Below are 19,085 nucleotides of genomic sequence, written 5' to 3'. Positions count from 1 at the left end.
AACAGAGGTCAGGTGTCAGTGACCACAACCTCAAGACTTTAAGCCACCACAAGACTATGCTCAGGTACGAACTGTCTTCTACATTCTCAGCCCCTGACACATATATGTACCTGATCAGCTGACTAAATTATATCAAAGCCTCATCTCTTGCTTAAACTCTAGTTCAGGTAAAATATCCTTCTCCTTTGATATTTCTCTGTCCAGAGAAATGTGTTTTTGACAATAATTCTTTGGAGTAATTCTATGTTGGCATATGGAGTAAATTAGTGAGTTTTACCCAAACTTTACTGAGATTTATTTTGGGTCTTTCCATTTCCAGCCAGAAGAATGGTGATTCTATTGTCTACATTCAGCGGTTGTAAACAGATTGTTTACAGGTTGACAGATTGTTTTCAAATGAACATGGCTACCTCGAGAACAGGGGCCATAAATACTATCCTCAAAAGACAGTCTTTACTTTGACTGAATAAGCTTTATAGTTCTTCAAAGTCAGAAATCAAGTTTTGGGGTGATATTTTTTCCCCCTAGAGCATAATGTACTCTTACTTCAGATTTTAGGAATGGATAGGAAGCTCCAAGACTCATTATTTAGAGAATACTTTATTAGTTTCTGTAATCAAACCCATGTAGATAAGACCTTACATATTTAATACAGTGCGTTACCCCTGTACAAATGGAAAAAATTATGTTTAACATTTCTAGACCAATATGGCTGTTAATTTCTGTACAATGCCAACCCAACACGGTACAACTGGGATACTTTTTCCAAAGTTGACAGCACAGCTAAAGTTTCCAAAAATTCAAATTATATATATATATGTATATATATATAGATTTATTTATTTATATAAAAAGACCAATAGCAGTATGTTATGCATCAATAGCAGCAACAGCTTTTCCAAGTTCTGCAGTCATCTGAACAAAATTATAGAGACATCCAGCACACTCCATTAAAAAAAAAAAAGGTAAAAAACAAAACCTCAGAAAACAGCAAATTTCTGTTACTGTTGTGGTACCTGGCACCATTTTTTTTAAATTACATTTCTCAATCATCATCTGGAAAGAAAACCTTCTAGAATAACGTCATTAAAAACTGATCTGATAAAGCACGGTCACTACTACATATCATAAAGCAGGTACAAGATATTTTACATTCACAGAGGTATGATACAGTACTGTCCTACATCTATAATACTAGAGGATATAATTAAAAAGGCATTATTTGAGACTTGATTCTACTTTTCCAGCAGAGGGCCCAAAGGATGGTTATGACACAGCTCTGGTACATAAATGCACCTTCTTAGATAGGATTTCCTTCCTTTATTGGCATAGTTCTAGGTACTCACTGCTCTTCATGAACATCAGCTAAAAACCGTTTAAAAAAATAAACAAAAAACCACCATTGGATTCATACAAAGATGACTGAGGAGAGGCAAGCAGGACTCAACCTAAGTAGTATTTGACCAACTCCATCATGTCTGAATGGTTAAGAGCTTCATGGAAGAAAGGAGATGCCAAGTAGCACTTCAAAGCTTTGGGCCACAACCAAAACACAGCATCATTTCAAACAGAAGCAGTAGCCAAACACTGCCCACTTGGATATGTTCAAGGATGTTGACGTCAGTATTTCATCATCTGCTCACTCATCCAGGAAGAAGGGGAGATCAGTTACTGTACTTTGATTGTGTTCAACTCAATCACCATGTTACAAAAATAGCAAGCTGCCATAATAAAAAATAAGGCTCCTCTATCCAGCACCAGTTATCTTCTGTTCTTCACCACCAAGCCCCTAAATGCTATAACCATATCCCAAGAACATGAGGGAGCAAAGAAACCACATCTGATGTCTTAGCTGGGATCATCACATTGTTCAGGCTGAGCTATTCCTCTGTGGTGTTATTTCCCTCATATTTCTGGTGTTTCATCTAACCATAAGGATATCAGTTCTACATTATATGCACTCAAGGAATGTGTGCACATACTCATGTACAAATTCTGACTGAAGATGCATGGCCGTCAACAGAGCGCATGTTATACAGTAGGTGCAAGCTGGCAAAGCCTCATTTTACTGGTGTAGCAGCTGTGTGTCAGTGTAAATTGCTCCTATGTCCCTTGTGCACCTCCAAGCTCTGGACAGGATAATGCCAGAGACCACTTTACCCCTTTGGCTGACGGCACTGTCTAACTTCACTCTCCCTCTTTCCCCTCTCCCTTCCCCTACCCCCTGCAATAACCCACAGCCTTTAAGATTTTGTTTCTTCGGTTTTGATCGCCTGAGGTTTGATTGGTCCAGTTCTAATAGGTTTGGTGGCTATGGTGGGTGCAGGGGGTGGCTTTTCTTCTACTTTTTCCTGACAGACACCAGGAGGGTCGGTCAGGGTTTCAGGAGGTTTACTTGAGTCACTGTCCACTTTCTGGGCTTTGCCTCCTATCTGTTTGTTCTGTTGCTGTTCAGAGAAGAACCGTTGCGTGGACTGAAGAACCTCTGCTCTCTGCTTTGCCTTAAAAAATGAGAAACAACAACTGAAAATGCTGCAGTATAACCAAAGCCTGTCAATCAATCTCAGTTCAAATTTTTTTACCAATCACAAATCAGTTTTCCCCACGTTGGTTTGGCCCCAAAGTACCTCATTGATCTGTCAGCTTTTAATGGATAGATTTCTTCCTATTTTTGAAAACATTCCATGTTTTTTAAAAAAAAAAAAACAAAAAAACAAACAAACAAAAAAAAAAGGACCACCTCCCACCATCTTTCCAAAGTTTGCCCTTGTAAAAAAATAATAAAATATAAATTGCTGTTGGTTTATCTCTTTTCTGGAAGAAAACTTATTGATATCAAATTTTATTTAGGGAGCCTGCTTGCAAATTTGAAAACATATAAATTTAATACTTAAAACTTCTATTTATCAATATGTGGTCTACAATAAAATGAAAAGGAAGCACTTATATTGTGGCATTACCAACACCTAGGACCAAATGTCTTGTGGCTGAGTCCTCTTCCCACAGCTCTCTTCTGCAGGGGAAGAGCATCAGAAATTAGTAACTACAACTTCACTTGATCACTAAGTTCTGATAGCTCCTACCACATTCTGAGCTGGTAAAATAATTTCCTAGTTTTATTGACGCTGTGCCCCCAAAGAATATACTTACGTCAATCTGTAAATTATATCACCATAACATACACAATTAAGACTAAAAGTTTCTACACCTCTTGCATATAACAAAAGCTCTTCATGTTCTACAGGTAACCTGTACTATTCAAAGATCTGAAGCAATTTCATGACATCTGTATCCTTTTCCACCCCATTATTAAGCTCTAATGTCATTTCCAACATGCGGATGTAGGAAAATCAAGTGGCAAGGAGGCAACAGAACTGGAAACCAAGGCCAAATGGTTTCCAAAGATTTCTACACATATAGTATTTTTAATAGTTATGAATGGATGGAAATTCTAGGTACGCAGCCTTAATAAAAGTAGATAACATTCAACAAGTGTTTCACTGCAGGGCAATCTTTAAATTTGATTATTTAGGATCACAAACAAGGGACATCAACCCAGAAAGAAACTTTACTGAATCAACTGAATTTTCTAACAGGATTGTCCTAAACATGTTTCTAATTCAGAATAAAGCGTGACTATGGACATTTCCCATTTGAGAGCAGTAAGCTTTTCTTTGTTCTCATCTTGCCTGATATATATAGTGACAAAATTGGCAAAAGTACTAAGACTTCAAAAGTCAAGTCTAAGTAAATATAGAAACAGAAATAAATTATTCAGCTAGCTGTACTGGCAGACAGGTTAAGTTTATGCTACAAGAACTGTCCCCACACAGACTCCTCAAGGCACCCTTCTGCATTTAGCAAACCTCATGTTTATCAGTGCCTTTTATCATGAAGGATCCCAAAGTGCTTTTTGAGTTCTTCATTTACAACTACACAGTCAGTTGTGGAATACGGAAGCCTCAGATGGCAGGCAAAAAAAAAAAAAGATATGAAACCAGTTTAAGAAGAAAACTATACTTGGATGCTTGGATGACTCATGAAGGAAGAAAAATCAAGATAACATGCCTTACCCATTCCAGAGTTTTCACATAACAATGATTTATATCTTGGGATGGGGGTGGAGGTGGGAAGGGAAGGAAAAAAAGAAAGAAAATGGGGAATCCTGTAATAATACATATTATTTATTTGCTCTTCCCAAAAAATGTAGCAGCTAAACTCAGATCTCAAATATTTATTCTATAAACAATTCATTTGGCCACAGAGTTTAAAATGTTAACTTCTTTGCTGACTAGAGTTGCAAAAACAAGAAACAAACAAAAAACAAAAACATAAAAAAGAAAAAGTGTGTGTGTGTGGGGGGGGGGTGTGGGGGGAGTAAGAAGAAAAAAAATTAAATTAAAAAAAGGAGGTGGGGATGAACAAAAGTAGTTAGTCTGGTTAAGTCTGCTAAGACAGTGAATGCCTGGATATGCAGTTATGGGTCCAGAGGCATCTTAAGACATGGTTCAGAGACAGATCCGTGCTCTGTTGGCTGTTAACACTGTACTAACCTTCATGTCTTGTTCAGCCTTCAGCGCAGCCTGGGCCTGATTACCTCTGACTCCAGACAGTGATCCACAAGGACCCCTGGCTACATGTGGCAAACGAGCATGGCTCATGAGGCCTGTGGTCAGCGGAGGAGGCATCTGACTGGCCAGTGCCATTGGCGGCCTCTGAACGGGCGCTGGGAAGGTGTTAGTATGTGGGGCTCTTACCAATGGAGGGACCAGGTTAGGTTGAGAGAGAATCTGAGTGAAAAAAACAAAACATACAACATTGAACTGTTAAAAAAAAAAAAAAAAGCCAACTAGACTAGGTTGGCTTATCCCAGAGTAAATCTGTGCCTATTCTGCCAGTGAAAGGAAGTGTATGGGTTTGTGCCATTCTATTACAGGACCAAGAAGAAACATTCTCCATGCTTGAAGAATCTAACAAAAATTAGGCAAAGCTTGCTATGGCACTTCAGTTGTTTCTAGCATTTCAGCTACAAATTCTGAAGGGGAAATAGAAAAGCTATTAAATAGGATATCTTTTAAAAAAGATATAACTGCAGAAAAGGCACATATACCAAATATAATCTGAAGATAAATGAAAATAGTACTAATCAACAAATATATGAGAATTCTTATCAACTTTAGTTAGTCCTTCCATATGATTATCAAAGGGAAGAGAAGCCAACACGTTTACACATATATTAGAACATCTTTTAGAATTTCTACATCAATTGCATATAGTTACCTTTAGAAAACAAAAACCAAACCCCCCCCCCCCAACTTTAAAACTAGAAAACATTAAGCACTGGGACCCTTCTCTGAAAAGTCAGCTTCTTCAAAAGATAAAAGGTTTGGGACTGAAATAAGTTTTTAGAGCTGTGTGGGGAATCTTTTGACTATATTTCAATTGTCTGCTTTAGAACTATATGGTTACTACTTGTGTCTAGCTAAAAATTGTACAGAACATATTTGAATGTCATAAATTTACTAAAAACTGTTTCTAAACTGGTTATAATATGTCAGGATTATAAAATCAGAGAATTAGCCAGATTAGCAATCACTTGCAATTAAGTAATACTCATTTCTCATTTATATCTGCCCACCTGGGGTGCAAACTGTGTAGGAAATGGTTGTGTCATTCTCACAGTGGCAGGGGCTGACTGGAACTGCTTCTGATAGACAATGCTGTTCATTTTGCTGGACTGGCTGTTCGGACTTGTGGAAGTAGCCCTTGGAAAGAAGCCATCACTGGTCAGTAACAGTAGTGCCACAAAAGTAATGCTGTTAGATTTTTAGAGACATTGCTTTTGGTAGATTCATCATACTTGGTAGTTGATGAAAATTTACTGGAGTTACCAAACATTATGCTGGCAATGAAAGTGCAGATGTGAGAAAGCATACTAGCCTGATTTTCCCAGGGTTAAAATTTTTTCCCCCTCAAAAATATAGTATAACAAATACATTCCTTATTATAATTAAGCTTAAATAATAGCTTAACATTGTGGGTAAAACCATGAGAATGTCTTATGCTTATATTAAGTACCTAACAGAAACATGGTACCCAGCTATTTGGAAATTCTGTAAGCAAATTTAAATGCCCATTTTACCTGAAAGGACTAGATGTTGGTGTGGTGCTTCTGCCACTGATTGGAGGAGTGCCTGGTTTTATATCAATGCCACTTCCAAAGGCTTTTAGTTCCATTTCAGACATCTGAGAAGAGCGTAAAATAAAATGTAAAGTAAACTTAACATTTTTGCAATTCCATAAATTAAAGTGCTGTGTTTAGTATTTTATCTATGATAATTTCATCTGGCACAGAGCAAAGAACCTTAGAACAAGATTTTATGATTTCTTTGTTATCAGGTAAAAACAGAGGGGCCTAAACACATTAATAGTGAGTAGATTAAAAAATAAGTATACTGAGTCTGACATTTTTTGGGGAGTGGAAGAAGCTGATGGACTTGATTCTTATTGACTACACAGATACATAAATCTAAACTTATGGCCTTAAATTCTCAAAGAAACTGCATACGTTTCTCTTCACTTACTTTTCCTGTGGTTGCGATCATGCTATGCTGCGTCCCAGCGGGGATCAACCCCCTGAAAGGCTGGCTGACTTGTGCAGTACGACTCATGCTCTGGGCCTGTGCTTGTGGGGCAGTATGCTGTAATGGGGGCTGAAGAGTCTGAGGCAGAGCAATTAAAGGCTGCCCCGTAGATCCAAAATTAGGCAAAGAAAGCTGGGATGCTGGTAAAGGTACTGTAACCTAGAAAATAAGCAAACAGAAACTGCAGCAATTTGCTTAATCTGTTGTACAAATATCTCTTTAACTATATACATGATTCTTCAAATACTTTTGAGTAAGATTTTAAACAGAATACTTCAATCTATTAATATATTTCACAAGTAAATATCTTGATTAGTGACTACCTCCATTATTTTATTAAATGTGCAACAATAAAACAGATTAGCAGTAGAGAAACTCTGTATGAAATAATAATGACTGTCTTTGAATTAATCCACAGTATGTCTTAATAACCCCAGAATACAATAAAATCATGAACATACACTTTAAGAAAGTAGTTACAACTTTCATTTTTACAATAAATGTTTTTTATATTGTTTTATGGTGTGGTCAAAATGAGCTTTGACCAAAAAAAAAAACACCTTTCTGTTGTCATTCGGTATTTAATTTGAATGTCAATATGGTGATATTTTCTTAATTTTCACCCCCTAAAATACCCACCAAAAATAGCTATGAGAAAATGACTAATGGCTTGCCTCTCTCCTCCAGCCCTCCACCAACTTTTTAAAGAGTAAGCCAATTTATGAGATTGTCAGGAGACAGTTTCATAAAAATATATATTTCACTGAAAATTATTATTACATTCATATACTTCAGAAATGTTTTTGTTATTTTTACCCTATCATACTCTGCTACACAGTCCTATGTATTATATTAACCAGTGTGGGTGGTCTTCAGGGTCTTCCTTCACCTCTAGCATGAATGGGTACAGCATTTACCACACTTACATGTAACTGCATGTCCTGGACAATGGTTTTCAAATCTTTAGACTTGTGGAATCTTTTGTTAAAATAATTGATTATATAAAAATCCATTTTAGGGACTTCTCTGGTGAACCAGTGGCTAAGACTCCACGTTCCCAATGCAGGGGGCCTAGGTTTGACACCTGGTCAGGAAACTAGATCTCACATGCCAAACTACAGATCTTGCATGCCACAATAAAGACCTTGTGTGCCGCAACTGATACGAAATAAATATTTATTAATAAATAAATTAAAAAAAGTCCCCTTTAAAAAGAGGTATTATCTAGGGTGAAACAGATTACCAGTCCAGGCTGGATGCATGAGACAAGTGCTCGGGCCTGGTGCACTGGGAAAACCCAGAGGAATCGGGTGGAGAGGGAGGTGGGAGGGGGATCGGGATGGGGAATACTTGTAAATCCATGGCTGATTCATGTCAATGTATGACAAAAACCACTACAATATTATAAAGTATTAGTCTCCAACTAATAAAAATAAATGGGAAAAAAAAAGAGGTAAAGAGCATTACTGATTTTATGGGAAGTGGGGGTGGGAAGAGGGGTGGTGTAAGACTGAAACATGTGCCACTACCAGTGGACCCCAGAGAATTCCTAAATTCCTCAGAAAAAAAGCCTGAGGCCACTGCACCATGTCCCCGTCCTGGTTCTATAGAAACCCCCGACAACAATAAAAGCAAGAGCAACAACAGTAATAATGAAGAAAACTGAGGAAATTTACCATGCCATAGTTTACCTGCTGGAGAGCACTTGGTGACTGGGCAGTGTTATAAAAATTTGTCTGACCAGGCTGTTGTACTTGTCCAGAATAAAGATTTGAAGCCTGGGTAAGATTCGCTCTAGCCTAGAAAATATTTTGTAAGAAGTAAGATTGAAATACTTTCCAATTCAGGTATCAAAGGTTATGACTTCAAAGTAATCTCAAAGAATCTTAGCATTAGACAGAAAGGAAGATCTTGTCTTTTTCATTGTGTCTTTTAACACTTTTTTCTTTCAAAACTTTTTCTTAAATAATTTGCTGAACAGGCATACAAAAACAGTGCATGAATCTAGCTCTTGCCTTACCTGGAGAAGATGAGTATCGATCAGTTGAGAACCTCCTAGTCCTGATGCCTGACCCAGCTGATGTTCATACAATATGGGAATAGGTTGAGTATTTGAAGTTTGTTGGAAGGCAAGACCTGACTGTGCTTTAGCAAGTTCCTGGTGTTGGACAGCTGGAAAGTTGTGGATGGCAGTACCAGAAAGGACCATAGATGGCTGGGACAGACTGCTTTGCATAAAGGCTGGCTGAGATCTACAAAAGTATTAAAGAGAAAAGGCATGTTTTAATCTGGACTTTTAAGAATGAGTATCTCAAATGACCAAATACTCTACTTAGCATAACTAAAGAGGCAGAGAATACAGACTGTCTAAAGCACTTGTTTCAAGATTTATTGAGCCCTATATACAGTGAAGCTCCGCACGTTAAACTTCTGGGAAAAGGCTTATTATTACTCTTGCTGAGAAAATGCTAAGATTTTTTTCTCTTTAACAATGGGAATAATTCTATTTTCCTGTGTTCATTAGCAAGCTCAGAACCAAATCTGTTGTTTTTCTCTTTGATATTACCAGTCTATTCGAATTTATAGCACCAACAGCTCTGATTTTTAATATCTGTACTTCATTACAGATAATATATACATAGTATACATACATAAACATATAGTACACATATTTCAAGACCTCTATGGAATAAAGCAGAGTAGTAGTTAACAATACGAGGACCCACAAAATTCTGTTTTGTTAACTGAAGCATAATGGACTCATAACTAGTTTCAGGTGTACAATGTAATGATTTGGTGTTCATACATATGCAAAATAATCACCACAATGTGTCTAGTTAACATCAGTCACTACACATAGTTACACATTTTTTTTCTTATGATGAGAAACTTTTTAAGATCTATTCTCTTAGCAATGTTCAAATATTCAAAACAGTATTACTGTTAAAGGTTATAAGACTCCCTTATAAAATAAATCATGGCGATGTAATGTGCAACATGGTGACTATAGTTAATAATACTGTATCGCATATTTGAGGGGTTTTTAAAAACATACAATGCTGAAATCTAACCCCAGACTACCCTATTACTTCTGGGATGGAGGCAGGAACAAAACCCATTAAGCAGGAACACCTTTCTAAGGACGCAACTAATTTTTACATCTACTTATAATGCTTCAAACATAAAATGTGAAAACGTCAGGATATAGTTAAAACTACCGCATCCTGGCAGAAATTAATTCCAATGATTCCCTGTTAATAAATACTACGTTAATTAGGTTCAGAACGTGAAACAGCAGAATGACGTGGAAGGGCTACAAACAACTACTTTCAAAGTTGAAACTGGTGCCTTCCAGGTAGCCATTTGTCACAATTACATATACATTTACACACACACACACACACACCATATATATACTTAAGAAGTTCATCTTCTAAGGCAATTGTTAAAATGGGAGTTACAAATACAGAATGTCAGTGCATTGCAAATCCATCTCCCATGACTACTGAAGACATTACTAATTACTGAAACTGTTTAACATAGCTCAAAGGTAGCGAACTTTTCAACACTGTTTCAAACAGCCAATTAAAAGGAGATTGGTTTTGATATTAAATCTATTTGCTATTTCTAAATCCACGAAAGCGTTTAATAAACACATGTTTTCTGGTTGTTTGCACTTGTGGAGTCCTGGGTTTTCGTCTTGCTGTTTTGAGTGCAGTCTTAACCACTGGAAGTCCCTCTGCTCAACTTTCAAGTTTTACTACAAATTTCAATAAAATCTCAAATTTAACAACATGAGAGACTGCCTATAGTTATAGTTAGGGTAAATAATTTTACTTGTACTGAGAATTTTTTGGAATAACCAAACTAAATGACAAGAGTAATATCAGAATTATATAATTAGTATTAATTATACAGATGTACTCAATGCTACTGAATAATCTTTAATAAAAAACAAAAGCAAGAGCCACATTTATTAAGTTTACTAATAATTCTGCTCCTTTGAGAAAGTGTGACTAGCTGAGACCACCTTCTTTAGGAATGAAATGTGATCTGTAGAAATGAGCTGTATCAATTGATGCCAATTTTAATCTATAAAGTATGGAAAGTCTACCTGAATCACTTAAAAGCAAACCTCTAAAAGGAAATGCCTAATTTTGCAAGCTTATACACTAAATGTCCTGAAAGGGATTTCTTTTTCTTTTTGATGGTTCAGAGCCATTACCATGAGTACTGATGACAGGTGTACCATGATGATGAATGAGTTATGCCATGATCACTGCTATCATTCAACTCTTACCCCACCCTGCCAGTCTCATTAAGTTGGAGATGAGAGACACCTGGGTTAAATCCAGGACCTGCCACTTATTTGTACTGTAACATTAGGATAAAAACAAAACAAAACCCACAACCTCTTCAAATGTCAAATGGGGATGACTTAATCTACTTTATCTGGTTTTGGGAAAACTAAGTTAGTGTATGTCAAGGGCTGAGTAATACATATAAAATTCGATAAAGATCAGTTTTTATTACTTGCTTAATTGCAAAGATAACAGGATGAACCTTTAAAAAGAATGGCTTCTTCTATACTATACTCATCACGACTACTTCTGCTTCCTGTTTTAAACACTCTACTTCTCTCACTTTTATTACACTCCATCCTGGCCTCTGCCTCCTTACACACTGCTATCATCTGCCGTACCTTAGCTCTTACACACAGCAAGTCTGATTTACAGTTGTTAGCAGCGAGGTGGCACTTACACCATTAGGTCCTTAAGTAGTTTTTCTCTGTGATTTCTAATTTTTATGGGGCTGATGTTAGCCTCTTCTTCAAGAAGCTTTGAAGCTTCACTTTGTTCAATAAAGTCTGAGAGAAATTACCAGAGGCTGAAGTTCATGACATACATGCAACACAATTATATAATGAAGTTTATAAGAAGGTCATCTTGCTTTTGGGGGGAAGGAGGGGACAGACAGGATATGGCAAGAAGGTCCAGCAATTACATTGTTTCCAACATCATCACAAACATAATTTTAAAGCTTTACCTGTATGGCTGAAGTGAAGAACTGAATAGTTCCTGAGCCTGGGAAACAGCAGGCCCAGCACCCAAACTCAGCTGGGCCTGATGCTGTCCTTGTAGTGGGGCATAAATAGGGATTGGGATCTGCTGAACTGAAGTTGGCTGCAATGCAATGTAAAAACAGTATGTGAACACCATATACACAAGCGACACACTTGGAAAATAAAAATGTGAGACATGAAACAAAACATTAATGCTACGTATCACTTCCTTTTGAAAACAAAACAAAATGTAAACATCTAAAATTCCTTTTCAATCCATTACTAGCTCTAAACTGAACCCCCAAATACTATTACACCAAAAACATGATAGGGTGAAAGAAGCCTGTGATATTTACCTGAGAGAGACCTGGTTGGAAGCCTTGTTGCTGAGCCAAGGATGGTGGAGCCAGTCGTGCATGTTGGGTATTGAATAGATGACTTGTGTCCATGTAGAAAGCTGGGATCTGAGCTACAGATTAGCAGGAAAAACAAGAAGCAATGAGTGTCTCACCTTCAGAATCTTCCAAACAGTAACCCCAAACCAAACTTTAAAGCAGACTTCATATTAAGTGAGCCTTCTGAAAATTCATATAGCTAAGGAAAAACTAGAAATGTGAAAAGATGCAAAAGGAAAAAGATGTAACACTTCTACCTGACAGGTATATGCAAATTAAAACAATGACACTCTTGTACTTGTGGAAGGTAGGAAAAAAACACTCATATACTGCCACTGGGGTATAAACTAGCAAAATTTTATATAATCCACAAAACTTGAAAATGAACCAGCAAATCCACCCTAATTTTAAATCTACCAATTAGAACTTAGCAAAATATTTCAAAAGAATTATGTCAATTTATACGCTCCTTGGAAGAAAAGCTATGACCAACCTAGATGCATATTAAAAGGCAGAGACATTACTTTGCTGACAAAGGTCCATCTAGTCAAAGCTATGGTTTTTTCCGTAGTCATGTATGGATGTGAGAGTTGGATCATAAAGAAAGCTGAGCACCGAAGAATTGATGCTTTTGAACTGTGGAGAAGACTCTTGAGAGTCCCCTGGACTGCAAGGAGATCCAACCAGTCAATCCTCAAGGAAGTCAGTCCTGAATATTCACTGGAAGGACTGCTGCTGAAGCTGAAACTCCAATACTTGGGCCACCTAATGCAAAGAACCGACTCACTGGAAAAGACCCTGATGCTGGAAAAGACTGAAGGCAGGAGAAGGGGACGACAGAGGATGAGATGGTTGGATGGCATCACTGACTCAATGGACATGAGTTTGAGCAAGCTCCAGGAGTTGGTGATCGACAGGGAAGCCTGGCGTGCTGCAGTCCATGGGGTCGCAAACAGTAGGACATGACTGAGCGACTGGACTGAACTGAACCAACTAGAATTTGGCAAAATATTTCAAAAGAATTATGCCAATTTATATGCTTACTAGCAATGTGCTTTAAGAGCCTAATAATTGAAAGAATTTGGTATAGATTCTTAACAGATTTCTTCTCCATGTTGATACTCACTGCTTTGCGTTATGTTGTTTTTATATAACAGTATGTTTGGGAGAACTTTCCATATTGCTTTCATTATCATTATAAACAGTCCTGCAGTGAATGAACACCCTCATACATATATCTCTGATTAACAAGTAGGTTTATCTATATGATAAGACTCCACACTGGCTTCCCTGGTGGCTCAGTGGTAAAGAAACCACCTGCCAATGCAGGAGACATGGGTTTGATCCCTGGTCTGGGAAGACCCCACATGCTGCAGAGCAGCTAAACCTCTGTGTGCCACAACTACTGAGCCCAAGTGCCTAGAGCCTGTGCTCTGCAACAAAAAGAAGGCATTGCAATGAGAAGCCTTCAAACCACAGACAGTGATGATGAACACACAAAACATTCTGAGATACTTTCCTAAAAGAATTATGCCAACTTAAACGCTCACTGGCAATGTGCTTTAAGAACCTAGGAAAAATACCTATGGATCCTTACAGATACTGGGTATTAAATATGTTAAGTATTATCAATCATCCTAGTATTTCCCAAATAGAAAGACAAGAAATAGCCTCACTGTCCTTTATTCTGAACTTAAATCATGAGTGAGCCTGAATATTTTTCAATCATTTATTTACAATTTAACTCTGCTTAACGTGTTCTTTTCCAAGGCAAACCATTCAATATCACGGTAATGCAAGTTTATGCCCCAACCAGTAAGGCTGAAGAAGCTGAATGGTTCTATGAAGACCTACAAGACCTTCTAGAACTAACACCCAGAAAAAGATATCCTTTTCACTATAGGGGACTGGAATGCAAAAGTAGGAAGTCAAGAAACACCTGGAATATCAGGGAAATTTGGCCTTGGAGTACAGAAAGAAGCAGGGCAAAGGCTAATAGACTTTTGCCAAAAGAATGCACTGGTCAGCTCCGCTTCTGGTGGCAGGGTCTGGGGAAGGGGTGGCAGGCGCCATGTCGGGCCGCGAAGGTGGCAAAAAAAGCCCCTGAAGCAGCCCAAGAAGCAAGTCAAGGAGATGGACGAGGAAGATAAGTCATTCAAGGAGGAGCAGAAGAAACCTGAGGAGCTAAAAGCGAAGGCCGTGGGGAAAGGCCCCCTGGCTACCGGTGGAATTAAGAAATCTGGCAAAAAGCAAGCTGTTCCTTGTGCCTGAGGCAATGATGACCCTTAGTTCCATTCCTGTCAAAACACCTGGATTCCCTGCCATGATATCTGTTGCTGCCTATAGCTAAAATGAAGTGTTGTCTTGGAACCTATTGTACATTTAAGAATAAACTTTTGTAAAAAAAAAAAAAAAAAAAAAAGAATGCACTGGTCACAGCAAACACCCTCTTCCAACAACACAAGAGAAGACTCCACGTGTGGAATCACCAGATGGCCAACACCGAAATCAGGTTGATTAGATTCTTTGCAGCCAAAGACAGAGAAGCTCTATACAGTCAGCAAAAACTAGACCGGAAGCTGACTGTGGCTCAGATCATGAACTCCTTATTGCCAAATTCAGATTTAAATTGAAGAAAAGTAGGGAAACCACTAGACCATTCAGGTATGACCTAAATCAAATCCCTTATGACTATACAGTGGAAGTTTCAAATAGATTTAAGGGACTAGAACTGATAAGAGTGCCTGATGAACTATGGACGGAGGTTCGTGACATTGTACAGGAGACAGGGATCAAGACCATCCGCAAGAAAAAGAAATGCAAAAAAGCAAAATGGCTATCCGAAGAGGCCTTACCAACAGCTGTGAAAAGAAGAGAAGTGAAATGCAAAGCAGAAAAGGAAAGATATACCCATTTGAATGCAGTGTTCCAAAGAATAGCACGGAGAGAGAAAGCCTTCCTCAGCAATCAGTGCAAAGAAATAAGAGGAAAAATATAGAATGGGAAAGACTAGACATCTCTTCAAGAAAATTAGAGATACCAAGGGAACATTTCATGCAAAGATGGGCTCAATAAAGGACAGAAATGGCATGGACCTAACAGAAGCAGAAGATATTAAGTAGCAAGAATACACAGAAGAACTGTACAAAAAAGATCTTCATGACCCAGATAACCATGATGTTGTGATCACTCACCTAGAGGCAGACATCCTGGAATGTGAAGTCAAGTGGGCCTTAGGAAGCATCACTACGAACAAAGCTAGAAGAGGTGATGGAATTCCAGCTGAGCTATTTCAAATCCTAAAAGATGCTACTGTGGAAGTGCTGCACTCAATATGCCAGCGAATTTGGAAAACTCAGCAGTGGCCACAGGACTGGAAAAGGTCAGTTTTCATTCCAATCCCAAAGAAAGGCAATGTCAAAGAATAAACTACTGCACAACTGCATTCATCTCATATGCTAGTAAAGTAATGCTTAAAATTCTCCAAGCTAGGCTTCAGCAATACGTGAACCATGAACTTCCAGAAGTTCAAGCTGGTTTTAGAAAAGGCAGAGGAACCAGAGATCAAATTGCCAGCATCTGCTGGATCATCGAAAAAGCAAGAGAGTTCCAGAAAGACATCTATTTCTGCTTTATTGACTATGCCAAAGCCTTTGACTGTGTAGATCACAATAAACTGTGGAAAATTCTGAAAGAGATGGGAATACCAAACCACTGGACCTGCCTCTTGAGAAACCTGTATGCAGGTCAGGAAGCAACAGTTAGAACTGGACATGGAACAACAGACTGGTTCCAAATAGGAAAAGGAGTACATCAAGGCTGTATATTGTTGCCCTACTTATTTAACTTATATGCAGAATACATCATGAGAAAGGCTGGGCTGGATGAAGCACAAGTTGGAATCAAGACTGCTGGGAGAAATATCAATAACCTCAGATATGCAGATGACACCACCCTTATGGCAGAAAGTGAAGAGGAACTAAAGAGCCTCTTGATGAAAGTGAAAGAGGAGAGTGAAAAAATTGGTCTAAAGCTCAATGTTCAGAAAACTAAGATCATGGCATCTGGTCCCATCACTTCATGGCAAATAGATGGGGAAACAGTGGAAACAGTAGCTGACTTTATTTTTTGGGGCTCCAAAATCATTGCAGATGGTGACTGCAGCCATGAAATTAAAAGACGCTTACTCCTTGGAAGAAAAGTTATGACCAACCTAAAGAGCATAATAAAAAGCAGAGACATTACTTTGTCAACAAAGGTCTGTCTAGTCAAGGCTATGGTTTCTCCAGTCCTGGCTGTTCATTGGAAGGACTGATGTTGAAGCTGAAACTCCAATACTTTGGCCACCTGATGTGAAGAGCTGACTCATTTGAAAAGACCCTGATGCTGGGAAAGACTGAGGGCAGGAGGAGAAAGGGACGACAAAGGATGAGATGGTTGGATGGCATCACCGACTCAATGGACATGAGTTTGGGTAAACTCCAGGAGTTAGTGATGGACAGGAAGGCCTGGCGTGCTGTAGTCCATGGGGTCACAGAGTCAGCACAACTGAGCTCCTGAACTGAATGTTGTGGAATTTAGTAGGATGTTACCCCTCCCAATATATAAATTTCTTTCTTTGTTGTTCTTAGGTTTATTCTTCCCTCATCTACTTTATCATCAATTTGTCAGGTTTCAGATAACAAACTTTGGTTCTCTGTAGAGGGTTGGTTCCAGGATACCACCCTCACTGTCCCTGGCCCAGATACCAAAATCTGCAAATGCTCAAGTCTCTTATGTAAAATTGGGTACATTGTTTGCATATAACCCAAGCATATCCTTTCATATACTTTAAATCTCTAGGTTACTTATAATACCTAATACAATGTAAATACTACATCAATAGTTATCCATACACTGACAATACAAGCTTTGTTTTTTGGAACTTTGTGAAATTGTTTTCAAATGCTTTCAATCCACAGCTGATTAAATCTGCAGACTTGGAATCCACGGGTACACTAATTTGTCTACTATCTATGTAACATATGTATAAGAAACAACTGTCACAAGCCCCTGAAGGTGTACCAAAGAGAGACAGCATTCAATTCTATAAGGAAACAAATTTGCAAAGCAAATAAAAAAAACACAAACTTGAAAAGGGAAAGAGAAAAAAAAGCAGAAGCATTAAAACATCTTCATTTTCTAAATTCCTTATATTCAAATCTTAAAAATCTTACCTGCTGCAGACTGAGACACATAGACTTGTGGACTCTGTTGTTGCTGAGCAATAAGGGAAGGCATACAGCTTAACTGTGAAAAATGACTTGCAGAAGGCAGGCTGCTCGTTTGTAATTGTTGGGGTTTCACTTTACAGATATTAGGAGGGTCTGATGTGGTTGTAGATTTTGTACTCAAAGAAGAGGTAGTATATGTACCAGCTCCTACATTGGGGAGAGGGATAAAATGAGAGAAGTGTAATATATTTAAGTAAATTCAAGCAAATTCAGGTAAATTCATCAATTGGAAACTGGAAAATTAATATTTATGCCAAGTAAGTACTTATTATGTACTTATATACTGCATCTCAGACCAAAAGTGGATATGAAGTGGCTTATAATAGGAAGAAACAATTATCAGATGCAACAGGACTACAAAATCTGGAGAAAGATAAATAGAAAATTTAAATATAAACTCATAAAACAAGAAGGCTGCGAGTCTATAACATTTGTCATAGCTTAGTATCAAATTAATACATAGTTTTCAATCATCACAAAGGATAATCAAGAACTTATTCATTTACGGTGAGACATAAATACAAGCACATAAATGGGCCTTGACAGACCACAACTGCTCCCCAAATGTCAAAGAAACTTAAGGTTAGATTTTTTCCTCTTTGTGGCAAAATACCTTAAGGAGCTTTAGAATGTCAAATAGATATTTGAACATCTATTAAAGGCTAGGCATAAACATAAGAAACACAGGAAAAAGTGCTGTACCTTAAGAATAATTATTATTAATGTAATATAAAAATTTAATGTAAACTGCTCCTAGAAAGACACACAAACTTAAGACTATTCTCTCCTTGTATTTGGTAATACTTTAAAAACAAAACTAACTATTAATAATACTACAGTAAATAACAATACAGGTATTTGATTCAAAAGTCAGATGTAATAGTTATTATTATTTTCAGACATCAAATGATGTTCTAAGAGAGGACTAAGATTGAGGTATCTCTTTTCTTCCATTTGGATGACCAGGCAAGAAGGTCCTTGTTAAAAACTTATACTAGTTGAGGGAAGTGTAGGGAAACTAGCCCCGAGGAAAGGAAGTAGTTGGGTTCCAAAGAAAACAGCAGAAAGTTTCTCGATCTCTTTATTTCCTAATCTTCCTACCGTACTCTCCTCCTTGTTCCTTTGCAGCATCATTCCCTATCCCCAAGCAGTCTGGGGCCTAAGCTGTTAATATTTATATAATGAAGATGTCTTGCAAATGGGTGGTGGAAGAAGTACAGTTGGAATACTGTCTTTGATGTGAACCTATGGATTTGTCTTAATACATATATCTGATTCCAGATAATATCAAATGACTATAGTACAACCCAAAGTATAGTTCTTTTGGTGCTTAAAACTAGCACAGAAAGCTGGAATACTGAAAATCATTACTGCCATCACTAAATGAAAACTAGCCAGAGAAAGTAAATTCTGTGCTGTACACATTTTACATGTGTTGGAAAAGGACTTTCCCACTGTTTCGGAAATATAGACAGTATTAGGAAAGCTTAAAATGAAACTTCTATTTTCAGAAGAAACATGGTTATGCATATTGTAAAAGGCTGTACCTTCACAGAGTCAAATACTTCATCTCTGGTTCTTTAAGAATGATAAAGCCCCATATGAGATAAAGGATTACACACTAGTGAAACATTTAAGAAAAACACCTTCTAACTTGGGGTGCTGACAGACTCTCCTTAAAAACAACATAACCCAAAACACCAAAGCCGAT

At 37.7% G+C, this 19,085-nt stretch overlaps 1 protein-coding gene and 1 pseudogene across 14 annotated transcripts in view; one reads left to right on the top strand and one right to left on the bottom strand.

Annotated features, from left to right (window-relative positions):
- Nucleotides 1-578: 578 nt before the first annotated feature.
- PRRC2C (proline rich coiled-coil 2C) overlaps nt 579-19,085 on the bottom strand; it is a 93,572-nt gene continuing 75,065 nt past the window's right edge. For 7 of the 14 annotated variants that reach the window (XM_061160307.1, XM_061160315.1, XM_061160314.1 and 4 more), the window contains 10 exons: nt 17,318-17,521; nt 12,063-12,175; nt 11,691-11,827; nt 8,665-8,896; nt 8,321-8,443; nt 6,585-6,803; nt 6,143-6,246; nt 5,639-5,765; nt 4,554-4,790; nt 579-2,501 (listed from right to left, as the gene is read on the bottom strand). In XM_061160307.1, coding sequence (XP_061016290.1) covers nt 2,244-2,501; nt 4,554-4,790; nt 5,639-5,765; nt 6,143-6,246; nt 6,585-6,803; nt 8,321-8,443; nt 8,665-8,896; nt 11,691-11,827; nt 12,063-12,175; nt 17,318-17,521 — 1,754 coding nt within the window. In that variant the 3' untranslated portion in view covers nt 579-2,243. Of the gene's footprint in view, nt 2,502-2,960; nt 3,014-4,553; nt 4,791-5,638; nt 5,766-6,142; nt 6,247-6,584; nt 6,804-8,320; nt 8,444-8,664; nt 8,897-11,690; nt 11,828-12,062; nt 12,176-17,317; nt 17,522-19,085 lie in introns of all 14 variants that reach the window. The other 7 variants (XM_061160310.1, XM_061160313.1, XM_061160319.1 and 4 more) reach the window with 5 other exon arrangements.
- On the top strand, nt 12,182-14,469 carry LOC133069143 (translation machinery-associated protein 7-like; annotated as a pseudogene).

This window comes from Dama dama, chromosome 14 (genome assembly GCF_033118175.1).
Source record: "Dama dama isolate Ldn47 chromosome 14, ASM3311817v1, whole genome shotgun sequence".
In the NCBI taxonomy this organism is placed as follows: Eukaryota; Metazoa; Chordata; class Mammalia; order Artiodactyla; family Cervidae; genus Dama; species Dama dama.
The sequence above is the reverse complement of the archived record's forward strand: the minus strand, read 5'-3'. Positions and strand labels throughout refer to the sequence as shown.